Source organism: Apteryx mantelli, unplaced genomic scaffold (genome assembly GCF_036417845.1).
Source record: "Apteryx mantelli isolate bAptMan1 unplaced genomic scaffold, bAptMan1.hap1 HAP1_SCAFFOLD_20, whole genome shotgun sequence".
Taxonomy (NCBI): Eukaryota; Metazoa; Chordata; class Aves; order Apterygiformes; family Apterygidae; genus Apteryx; species Apteryx mantelli.
This window is the reverse complement of record NW_027118553.1, coordinates 10978681-10991009: the sequence shown is the minus strand read 5'-3', so window position 1 is coordinate 10991009 and position 12329 is coordinate 10978681. Positions and strand designations below refer to the sequence as shown.

The window sequence follows — 12329 nt, the reverse complement described above, 5'->3', positions numbered from 1 at the left end:
CAGAGCTCTCCAGGGAATGGTGCACTGAATCACAGCACTTGAGACTGTGTCAAAGACCTTGCTAAAGTGAAGCTTCACAAAATCCCCTGCTTTCCCCTTCTGCACAAAGCCATTCATCTGATGGCAGAAGGCAATCGGGTTGCTCAGGCATGGTTTCCATTTCCCCTTGGTCAATGCATGCTGCCTCTTCCAGGCCTTGTCCTTCATAGGCTTGGAGATGGTTTCCAGGAGAATTTGCTCCATCCCCTTCCCAGGGACAGAGATGAAGATGACCAGCCTGTCGTTGCCCAGCTCCTCCCTCTTGCCCTTCTGGAAAATGGGTGCAATGTCTGCCTTTTCCCAGTCATCAGGAACCTCCTTAATCACCCTGACTTTTAAAAGATGACCAACTGCAGCGTTAAAACGACTCTGGCCACCTCTCCCTGCACCCTGGGGTGCTTCCCATTTGGTTCCATGGACTTGTGTGTGCCAACTGGGCAAGGTTCCTCCCCAGCTGCATCTTCCTCTGCCATGGGTGAGGCTTTCCTAACACAGAAGCTGCCAAAGGACTTGGGGGCCAGGGAGGTCTGGCAGTAGACACAAGAGTAAAAGACAAGGTAAAAGAGACAATGAGCTCCTCAGACTTTCCCCTGTCTTTGTCACTAGGTCCCCTGCCCCACTGAGCAGGGAGACCACCCTTTCCTTGGCTGCCTGCCTTGTGCTGCCAACGTCCTTACAGAAGCCCTTCCGGTTGCCATCTCCATCTCTTGCTAGCTCCAGCGCCAGCTCCCGCTGAGCTTTGGCTTGCCTAACTCCATCCCTTCCACCACACATAATGGCTGTGTCCTCTTCCTGGGCAGTCCATTCCCCTTCCAACCCTCTGTGCACTTCCTTCTGCCTTTTCAAGTCTTAAATCACAAAGTCCCTGCTCATCCACACCAGCCTCAGGCCAGGCCCCGATGGACTTCCCTGCAGATTTTCCTGTGTTCCTGTGCTTCAAGGACAGTGGCCCTGAAGATCCCAGAGAGCTCCATGTCTCCTCTGCCCTCCAGGACAGTCACCCGTGGGATCCTGACAAGCACATCCTGAACAAGATGAAATCCTCTCTGCTGCAGTTCAGGGCAGTGACTCTGTTATTCCTCCTACCTCTCCACTATCTCATGGTCATTGCAGTGACAGCCAACCTCCACATTCACATCCGCATCCAGCCTGAGCTTCAGGCAAGAAAGAAAGGGCAGCATGACACCATCTACCTAGAGGTGCAACTACAGAGGTAGAGAACTCACCCTGCAGAAAAGCCTGCATTTCTCCCCTCACCACTGAGAGGATCCAGGCAATGGACTTGTATGTGGTTAAAGGTGGATGCAAAGAACTTCCAGGGTAATGTAGCTATGCCTGAGGCAGTGCCTCCCAGGCTGCTCTTACAGTCAACAAGGAAGAAGGAGGAGGTGTTCACCCGCCTTCTTTTAGATGGTCACATAAAGCCCAAATGACTCCTGTCCCAGAGGCATTTGTTCTGTGCTTGCAATGGGGCCTGAGGTCATAGGCTTTCAGGATAATTCAGGTTGAAGGGAGCACGGGTGGCCTGTAGACCAAACTGCTGCTCAAAGCAGGGTCAGAAATCAAAAAATGCCCCTGCCAAAGGGTTTCTGGGGTGATAGAGCAGGAGAAGACAGTAGAGGGTTGACAGGGTGGTATAAGTCCCATGGACAAAAGGCTTTCTTTTTTCGCTTTCTCCAGAGAATTATATCCTCAGCTCCCCAGAGAGAACAATCTGGGACAGTAACTTTGCCACTAACATGGAGGTGGAGAAGCTCCCAAGTCCCTTACAGACAGAGGCTGGTCCAAAGACCACCACACCAATGGCACCAGACCCACAGGCATGACTGCCTTCTTGCTGGGCACCCTCCAGCCCCATGCAGGAGGTGTGCAGGGACAGAGTGGTGTCTGCAGCCTGCAGCCCTGGCCACCCAGCAGGGGTGGTGGGACCCTGCTCCTCTAGATGAGACTGGGCTCTCCTGCATTTCCCCAGTGGGAAGCCTGCATCCCCTGTGGCTGGGAATACAGCCTGGCAGGGAAGGCCAACATGGGAAACATGATATCTGTTCCGGGGTGTGAAGAGAGAGGGGAGGGCAGAGGGGGATCTGCTCATGCCCCAGGCACTGATTCCCTCCCTGCAGCCAGTACAGCCCTGCTGATGCCCTGTAACCCATGAGACCAGGAGGTGGGACTCCAACCTCCTCTGGCTCCAAAGATTTCTCAGCACCTAAGACCCAGGATGCAAAGCACCGGTCTGGGGACACCTCAGCAGTCAAAGGGGCTGAATGCCTGGCATGTTCCTGAGAACTTTTCTGCAGTCTCCCTGCACTGGTTTGACTCGTGTTGCCCATGGAGCAGAGACTCCTTTGGAGGATGAACTCTCTCACTGTGTAACTCTGGAGGACAGGGTTGACAGGCTTGACCAGGCAGTAGAGATGCCAGCAAGGCCTCAACCCCACAACAGTGTCCCCTGCCCAGGACTCCACTTTCCAGCCCCTTCCTCCTAGAGGATTTGGGTTGGGAGGGACCACCAGAGATCTCCACAACCATGATCTTCTCTGAGCTGGGCTAACTTTACAGTCAGATCAGGCTGGTAAGTGCTTTCTCCTGGAGAGTTTTTAAAAATCTCCTGGCCCCTGTCCCAGTGCTGCTCAACTATCATGATTACTGTTTCTTTTTCCTTAAACTCATTTGAAATTTCCCTTACTGCATCTTCTCCTTGTTGTCTCTTGGCCTTTCCTTCCCTTGGCCCCCAGCCAGACCATCCCATCTACATTGACCGATGACAATCACAGACTCATCTCCAAGCTCAGCCTTGCTGGGATCTCCTGGGACCATTCAGGTGGGCCATGGTGGCCAGCTCTAAGTAGACATACATGCTGCAGGTCCCTACATGGTCTCGGGGGGGAGTGTATGGAGACACAGCATGACCCAGGGCAGAGCCTGTGGGCCAATGCCAGGGCAGAGTCAGCATTAGCAGGTGTGAGAAGAGAAGACCTCCAGCAGCTCCTCTCCACACCCTGGCAGGGAGTGATGCACCGAGAGGTTCTCCTGAGAGATAATGGTGATTCAAGAGAGGTGACACCATGAACTGTAATGCTGGGCACCAACCACCTGTCCTGGGTGTGCAGTTCTGGCAAGCAGTGCCAATGGCTGCAGCCCCTGAGAGACCTCCGACCCTGCTAGCAGCAGTGAGGCCCCTCCATGACCGTCGAGAGCTTCCTGGAGTGTCATGACTCCCATCTGTGCCCCATCTCTGCACTGGCCCAGCCCTGCTGCCCTGCATGTGGCCCCACAGCCCCACTGCCCCACTGTACAGACACTGCACAGGACAGGGTTTGTTCTGCGGTGGGGAAACATCCCCCGAGCATGGTCCCCATGACAGACCTCAGTGCCCTGTCCCGCAAGGCGCTCCTGCCCAGCAGCCTCCCACCAGTCCCCAGACCCTGCCCAGCCCTGGTCCTGTCCCCCTGAGGTTAGCAGAAGGCCATGCTCTGGGGTCTGCTGGTGCCTGGGCCCCAGGAGAGAGGCCAGGCCAGATGGCCATCCCCATACAGGTGCTGAGCCCAACAGGCAGACGGAGCTGGTCACATCCAACGATCACCCCTCACCAGCACCATGGGGAATGGCCAATGCTGGAAATGGCTGGTATGAGGGGCTGGGTCTGGGAGGAGTTTCCTGGGGCTGTTTCTCCTCTCTGCTCATGCAACAAGCTGGGCTGCATCTTTGTTCTGACAGACCCTGTATGAGGCCCCCCCATGGGAGGAGGATGGTCTAGAGGCCCAGTAGATGGCCCCAGGACCTCTTTTGCATGCTCTCTGCCAGCCCTGCAGAGGACCCAACAGAGGGCTCATCCTCCCAGGGCTCACAGCTGGATGCCCAGTCCCCCAGCTGTGCATGGAGCCTTGTCTGGCAGTGACATCTGGGGTAAGGACCAGCACACAGGCTGTCTGAAGACACACAGATTGTCTGAAGGAGATGTGCTGGGGACAGGGCCTGAGGGACAGCAGCAAACTGATATGGCTCCTGGGTGCTGCTTCCTTCAACACAAGCTCCCACGAGGGCTCCCAGCCTTCTTTTTGGTGCCACCCGTCAGGAGGGATGATGGCACAAGGAGCTGGGAGGGTGGGGAGCCTTAATCCTTCTTCAGGCACTTCCCAGGCCATGTGGAAGGCCAGCAGAGCAAGGACTTCTGGCTCCGCGCTGGGAGCTCACTTCAGTGTGCCCACACTCTGAACATTGTCTTGCATTAAAGGTCGGCAATTTCAAGCCCAGTTCCACTTCCTTCCATCTCTCCCAATCCCTCCTCTGATCTCATTGGCCATTCCCACACCTTCTCCCCTCTCCTGCCGCAGGGCCCTCAGCTGATGGTGCTGCTCTGCAGAGTGAGCGTGCTGTGGGGCCACAGGGACACGGGGTCACTCTGCACTGGCCATGCTGGTCAGGCTGGGAAGCAGATCCAACCAAAGGGGGATCATGGCCTCTAATCCCTCCAGGGACTGCGGATGTGGCAGGTGCTTGGAGGGACTATGGAGCATTTCCAAAAGTACTAGTTGTGTCCAGGTGCGCCTCTACATCTTGTCCCTGGTATCACATTGACAACATGAATCAATCTCCAGTCTCCCTTCTCTCTGCCAGATGGGTCCCCACTGCCTCTGCTGGGATGGCAGAGTCCTCCTTTGACCACGGATACCTGGGTTTAGCACTTTACCCTTAGGTGACTCCACCTTGGAGGTCCTCTCCCTTTGTGAGGCTCCACTCACTGCCCACCCCAGGCACACACTGTCCCGGGAGATTCCCGGAGATCTCCTGGCACCTCCAGATTCCCCTCCAGAAGGACGGGCATCTGACACTGTGCTTTAACATGTGGAACGGCCCTGGGTTTGTACATCAGCATTGACAATTGTCCACTGTTACTGGACAGTGATGGTCAAGTCCTAAATCCAGCCCTTGGTCTCTAAGAGATCATAACATGATTATGAGCTTTTTGCTTCTAAACCCATGGACAACTCTGACCAGCAGGCCCTTTTGACATGCAATTCCTTAGGCCTATTCCTGATACCAGCTTTGGAAGAAAAGCCCAGCCTTCAGGTACTACACTGGGTAGAAGCTACTTTATTACAGAGATACTGTGAGGGAGGGAGCTCTGACCGAGTTATTATTAATTAGACACAATTTTATATAGGCACCAGGTGAGACAGAGCAGCCCTAGTAAAGGTGGAATGAGCCCAAGCATTTGTGCAACAACATGACAACAACAACAACAACAAATAATAATAATAATAATAATAATAATGAGTAATAATAAAAATACAGTGAACAAACAATGCACAGTCCTGGTATGGGATACAGTGGGAGTCATCTGTGGAGAGCCAATGGCAATGCTACCACTGCTGAAAAATGTCCATGAAATCACTTTCCTCAGGGCATCTTTGAGCTCCTTGTTCCTCATGCTGTAGATGAGGGGGTTCACTGCTGGAGGCACCACCGAGTACAGAACAGCCACCACCAGATCCAGAGCTGGGGAGGAGAGGGAGGGGGGCTTCAGGTAAGCAAACACAGCAGTGCTAACAAACACGAAGACCACAGCCAGGTGAGGCAGGCACATGGAAAAGGCTTTGTGCCAGCCCTGCTCAGAGGGGATCCTCAGCACAGCAGTGAAGATCTGCACGTAGGACAGCACAATGAAAATGAAACACCCAAAGAATAAACAGGCACTAGCCACAGTAAGCCCAACTTCCCTGAGGTAGGAGTCTGAGCAGGAGAGCTTGAGGATCTGGGGAAGTTCACAGAAGAACTGGTCCATGATATTGCCTTTGCAGAGTGGTATTGAAAATGTGTTAGCAGTGTGCATCACAGCGTTGAGGAAACCACTGACCCAGGCAGCTGCTGCCATTCTGACACAAGCTCTGCTGCCCATGATGGTCCCGTAGTGCAGGGGTCTACAGATAGCAATGTAGCGGTCATAGGCCATGACTGTGAGAAGATAATACTCAGCTGAAATGAAAATGGCAATACTTAAGACCTGGGCAGCACATCCTGAGTAGGAAATGACCCTGGTGTTCCAGAGGGAATTGACCATGGATTTGCAGACTGTGGAGGAAATGGAGCCAAGGTCGAGGAGGGAGAGGTTGAGGAGGAAGAAGTACATGGGGATGTGGAAGCGATGGTCACAGGCTACAGCTGTGATGATGAGTCCGTTGCCTAGGAGGGCAGCCAGGTAGTTGCCCAGGAAGAACGCAAAATGCAAGAGCTGCAGCTCCTCCGTGTCTGCAAATGCCAGGAGGAGGAACTCATTGAGTGAGCTGCTGTTGGACATTTTACTCCTTCCAGGCACCTGGGACTGCTAAAGGAGAAAAAGACAATGACAAGTCAGCAGAGACTTCTCTATTCAAAGGTCTTTCCCTTTCTCACAGACACCCCCAACACACGCACTGACACACACACCCACATACACACAAATGTTGCTTTTCTCCTCAGCAGGACCTTCATTCAGCTCCCTGTCTGGAGCTCCAGTTTGTGCTGGCTGTGTGTGCCATGAGGTGGAGGGACCTCTGCCCACAGGCTCCAGAGGGGTCAGTCCTGCTGTAATGTAGAAAGTTTGTTTAATATCTTCACATCTAATTCTGAGGCATTTTGACAAGGAAAGCAACAGCTTCACTTTTGGGGGGCTTGTTTGTTTGTTTGTCTGCTCTGCAGGGTAGGAATATGTAACCTTTCCAGTGCTCTCTGCATGAGGACTAGTGAGTCCTGAGAGGCAAAAGCCCTCCCTGTGCCCTAGGACAGAGCCGGCACACTGGTCTCCACATCAGTCCCGTTCCCAGATGCCTTGGGCATGTACCTCTCTCCGTTAGAGGATAATCTCAACTGCAAGTTACCCTTAAAGGAAACTGGCCTGTGCTGACAGTGGTGGCCACTTGCAAAGCGCAGATCTCCAAACTCACCTCTCTCTCAGTTCAGATGTCCCAAGAGTGATGGAGAGGGTGTGACATAGCGCATGGCTCCAATGAACAGAATAAGGACTCCGATGTGGCTCTGACACTGAGGCAGCTCTCAACACTCATTTTGTAGCCAAAAACACACAGTGCTTATTTCAGCTGCCCACATAGAGCCACCCCCAGCAGCATTTCCATTTCCTTAGCACCTCTGTGCCTTCTGCATGGTACATTCAGCTATCACACATGTCCTACAGAAGAGCTGTGCCCTTCTGGAGGGCAGTGCACAGCCTGGCAGCACACCCCATGGAACGTCAAGTGTCTTAAAGGTGGGGTCTCCTGAAGGACAGTCAGCTCATTCCCCATGCCTCTGCTGAGTGACAGAGGAAGGATGACAGGGGCTTGCTCAGGGGAAAGCATCTGCACTGCAGGAGCTGGCAGGGAACTGCCTGCACCCCAAACTCACATGAGGTGTCTGGTAGCAGTTTCCTCTCACTCTCTGACCATCTCTCTGCTGCTTGGAGATGTCCTTGCTGGGAGCTCTTCCTTTGTCCCCACACAGGTCCCATCCCACCCACTGTGATCTCAGCTCTGCCCTACAGAAACCTCCAAGCAGCAGGAAACTGCCCAGCAGCATCTCTCTGTTTGCAGGTGTTAAAGAGCAGACCAGAAAAATCTCTGATGAGACCGGCAAGGTGATGTTGGTGCTGTCTGTAGGCTGAGGAGCGGTGAAGGTACTTGCAAACCTATTCATCCTTCAGTGTGATGGTTAAGATCTTAGCCCCTTGTTTAAACCTGACTGCTGCATTTCCATTCCCACCAGGCAGAGACAAGTCCTCTTGAGATCTCCACTTTCAAAATGTCCTTATGGTGAGCTGGAGCTGTGAGCAGCCCTGACCCACGCAGCACCCTCTCAGCAGGAGAATGAACCTGTCCTGCCAGGAGTCACCCCTCTTACCCAGAGCTTCTCCCTGCAGGCCATAGGGAGCTCACTGGGCAGGCTGAGTGCTGACCCTCGCAGGCAGCAGAGTCACTGCCCCGGGCACACAGCACCCAGGGGCACAGGGACACTGCTCTGAATCACAGCACTATGCAGACCTGGGTGCACTCCCTGGCTTCACATCCCTGCAGCCATCCCTGGGAGAATGGAGCAGGATGTTCTGTCCCTGTAACACTGTGGCAGGGAATCCCTGCTCTGAAGCATCTCCTCCTCTATGCACTGGAGGAGCTGAGAGACCGATCCTTAAAAAACCTGTCAATCAGCCATGGGATGGACGGGGTTCAGAACACTCCTCCAGGAACCTCAGCAGCATTGCCCCGCAGTCAGAGACTTACCGTGTCAAGGGCTGTGAAGATTCCTCCCACAGTGAGCTCTCCTCTGGCCTCACACTCTACACTGCCTTTCACTTCTCTCTGCCTTCTCTCATCTCATGTCAGCAGCAGCACGCAGTGCCTGGAGCCCTGCTGCACTTTGCAGAGGAGCTGCTGCTGGACACAGCTGTCTCTCAGCAGCGCTTCTCGGTTGCCATGAGCTTCCTCTATCCCAGGAGCCTGGCCCCACTCAGGAGCAGGGGCCCAGCTGAAGATGTGAATTTCTCTGTCCCTTGTGCTCCCTCCTCCTGGGAAAAGTTCCCTGAAGTAGACTAAAACAATCACCTATTGTCCTTTTCTAAAGCGTGCAGAGAAATGGATTCCAGCATTGCAGTTTATTTCATCAGAGGATGGCTATCTATGAAAGGTGGAAATGTGCCACTCTGGAAGCCCCTTTTCCCATCTCTTAACCAGGCAGAACATCTAGATGGGAACAAGAAGGGAGCTCATTTACCCATGGTTCAGGTGTTGATTCAGATGAGTCAGTCTGGGCATCTCATGCCGATTTAGAAGCCCCTGGGCTGTAGTGGGATACAGATCCCTCCCATGAACCCCACAAACACACCAGAAGTGGGATTCCCCTTGCCAAAACTGAAGTGAGCACAAGAGAGGTGTCTGCGTGGGAACTCCTTGTCTAAGCTCCAATTGTAATCACTGGAGATGGAGGGTGGAAGTCGGGTGGGAGTCAGCTGGTCACATGCAAACACCTGATGACAGTTGAAGAGACGGAGGTGGTCCAAGGCATGTGCCAGTGTCTGCTTGCTCTGCTGGAACGACTATGAGACCCACATCCTTCTGGAGCATGAGCTGGGGCCCAGGTGGGGAATTTCCTTGGCGATCTGAAATGACACGAGATGCCCACTACAACTAGAACCCCACTCACTAGGAAGCTGAGACAGATGAAGATCGCAATGTTAAAAACTACTATTGTAATTCAGTGCAGACATTTGATTTAATGACATAAAATAGACTGGCAGGGCCATTTTAGATGCCTGGGGTGTCCAGCACAACCACCTGTCTCTAGTAGATACAGCATGGGACTTACAGGTAAGCCATTCCCCTTTGGAGTACTTGCTTGGCAAGTCTCCCCAGGCATGTCAGGTCTCCTGCCTGTGCCCAAACAAATGAATCCCACCTCTGCCTTTAGGCAAAGTTGGTACTGTCTGCATCCAAGTGTGCTTAATAAATGGGAGAGGCACATCACACCAACGTCTCCACTCTACTCTCTCCACTGTGAAACCCTTCTATCTCCCCTCTTCCTGTACCTCTTCTCACCCCTCCAATATGATATGAACAGCGACTAGGCTAACAATGTCCACAGGGTGGCTGGATCACAGGCTGCCCAGGCCCAGGGACTTCTTCACTGGCACCTTGTCCTGCCTGGAGATTGGTTCAAGAAGTCTGTCACAGGCACAACAGTGCTGCAGAGTCAACTCGGGTCGCCAACCCCTCTCCTGCCATTCCTGCAAGGCCTAGCTCTGTTTCTGCCTGGCCTTGGGCACTGCAGGCTTTGCTCTCTTAGTGGGAACCTCCTTTCACCATTACATTGCCACCTGCTATCCATGCCAGTATGTCACCACTTGCAATCCAAGCCTTTGCATACGCTGGGTCCTTGATAACACGTTTCCCTGTGGCAAATCTTCGGTTGATGCCACAGCTGAGGTGCTGAAGCCAAAATATATGCAAACATATGCAGCCTGGGGTGCAGGCAGGAGCAAATGGAGATGCACAAGCTGCCTGTCACAGGAGTGCCACATGGTTAGAATAACTGAGATGTGGTGGGACCACTCGCATGACTGGGGTCCTTCAATGGCAGGGTGCAAGTTCTTCAGGAGAGACCACCAGAGAAGATGAGGAGGGGCATGCCCTATGTGTGAAGGGGTAGCTTGCATGTACGGAGCTCTTCCATGGCATGGACCAAGGGAGGCAGCTCTGAAGGGCAGAGGAGCTCAGGAAAGCCCGCAGGCCATTAAGGACAGCACCCGTCAAGCACAAGAATGCTCCATGATGAACAGTTTGTAAAATTAGCAGACATCTCTGGACACCAGCTTGGCTAAACAGGGAACTCCCACATGAGCTCCAGGGCAATCAGGCAGCATACGGAAAGGGGAAGAAGGGCAAGGCTGTAAAGGAAGAATTTAGAAATATTGTCCAGCAAAGTCAGGATGGTGTTAAGGAAGCCAAAGCTCCCCTGGCATAGAGACACTTGCAGGGGATGTGAAGGACTGGAAGAAGAGCTGCTACTGCTTCAGTGACAGTAAAGGAATAAACAAGGAAATGTGGGCTCACAGCTGAATGGGACAGGGATTCTAGCAAAAGCGGATGTAGATAGATCTGGGGAAGTCAAGTCCTTCCTGGCTTCCGTCTTCACCCACAAGGTCTCCTGACCTGTTGTGTCTGGACTCCTGAGGAGAAAAGCAACCCGCAGCGTCTAAGTCTCTGGAACTCAACCCATAGAAGTCTATGGGACTGGATGGCTGGCATCCATGGACATGGCGAGAGCTGGCTGCTGTGACAGCAAGGCTGCTCTGTGTCATCTTTGAAATGCTGTGGAGATCAGGGGAGGTCCGAATGAGCACAAGAAGGAATACGTTGTGCCCATCTTCAAAAAAGGCCACAAGGACAAAGCAGGGAGCTGCAGGCCGTTCAGCCTCATGTTGGTGAGGAGAGTGTCATGGAGCCAGTCCTCTCCGATCACCTTTCTGGGCACATGAAGAAGGTGCCTGGGAACAGTCAGCATGGATTTACTGAAGATGAATCATTCCTGACCCACCTGATTGCCTTCTGTGATAAAAGACCTGCACTTGTGGAGGAGCAGAAAGTGCTGGATGTCATTTACCCAGATTTTAGCAAGGTGTTGGACACTGTCTTTGTGAATATTCTTGAATACAATTAGGCATTACGATAAGATGGGTAGAACACCAAGTCGGTAAAAGACTGGTTGGATGATCGAGCTCAGAGGGTTTTTTTGAATGGGTCATGCTTTACCAGGAAGCCACGTGAAGGAACTTGGTGTGAATTCAGTGTTGATCCCCATGTGAGCAGGAGGTTGGACTAGAAACCTCTCAAGGTGCCTTCTGAGCCACTGCAATTCTTGCAGGCAGCAATTCCTTTTCTGCACGTGGCTTAGCACCTGACATGGTATTCCCAGAGCCAGGCCCTCCTAGTGGTGGGAGGTTGCCTCCTGGGCCTGAAAGGTTCTCAGGTCAAGGGTTAATTGTGAGTAACTGCTTGTCCAGGATGGGCCCTCCTCACAGCCTACAACCCCTGTACATTACAACATGATACCAAATAAGGATGACACAAACAAAAAGTCATGGCATGAGGGTGATGGCACTCTAATGTGCCCTGAGGTCTTTAGAGGGTGCAAAAAAATCCAGAAGGATTGGAAGAGCTTTAAACCTCCTAGGCACACATAGGTAACGTTGACTTTGTCACTATGCGAGGCTGAGGGAGCTGAGTTTGTTCAGCCTGGAGAAGGGAAGGCTTTGGGCAGACCTAATAACAGCCTCCCCATACCTACCAGGATGTCACCAAGAAGATGGAGCCTGCCTCTTCACCATTGTGCATGATGCAAGGGTGAAAGCCAGTGGGTGTTAGCTGAAACAAGAGATGTCAGGCTGGGGATAAGAAAGAACATTGGACCCATCCAGACAGCCAAGCATTGGGGCAGGTTGCCCGGAGAGGTTGTGCCATCTCCATCCTCAGAGGTTTTCAAGTCCTCATTGAGTAAAGCCCTGAGAAATCTGGACCTCATAGCTGACCCTGCTGTGGGAAGGAGGTTGGGCTAGGGATATCCTGAGGTCCCTCCCAGTCGGAATGATTCTGCATTTCCTTCCACACTGTGTCTTCTCTTTTTGACCTATTTTGAAAATATTCATCTTCTATGAGACCATGGAAGTATGGCAGACAAAAGTACAACCACAACAACTGCATGTTTCTTGTGCTGCTCCATTCAGAGTCATTCAGATTCAGGACTGCTTGGCAGGAACCCCCAAATAGCCT

General features: G+C 52.7%; 1 protein-coding gene across 1 annotated transcript in view; it reads right to left on the bottom strand.

Moving 5' to 3' along the window:
• LOC136996019 (olfactory receptor 14A16-like) overlaps positions 1–6337 on the bottom strand; it is a 112663-nt gene extending 106326 nt beyond the window's left edge. The window contains exon 1 of the mRNA XM_067317015.1: positions 6098–6337. Coding sequence (XP_067173116.1) covers positions 6098–6337 — 240 coding nt within the window. The remainder of the gene's footprint in view (positions 1–6097) is intronic.
• Positions 6338–12329: the final 5992 nt, after the last annotated feature.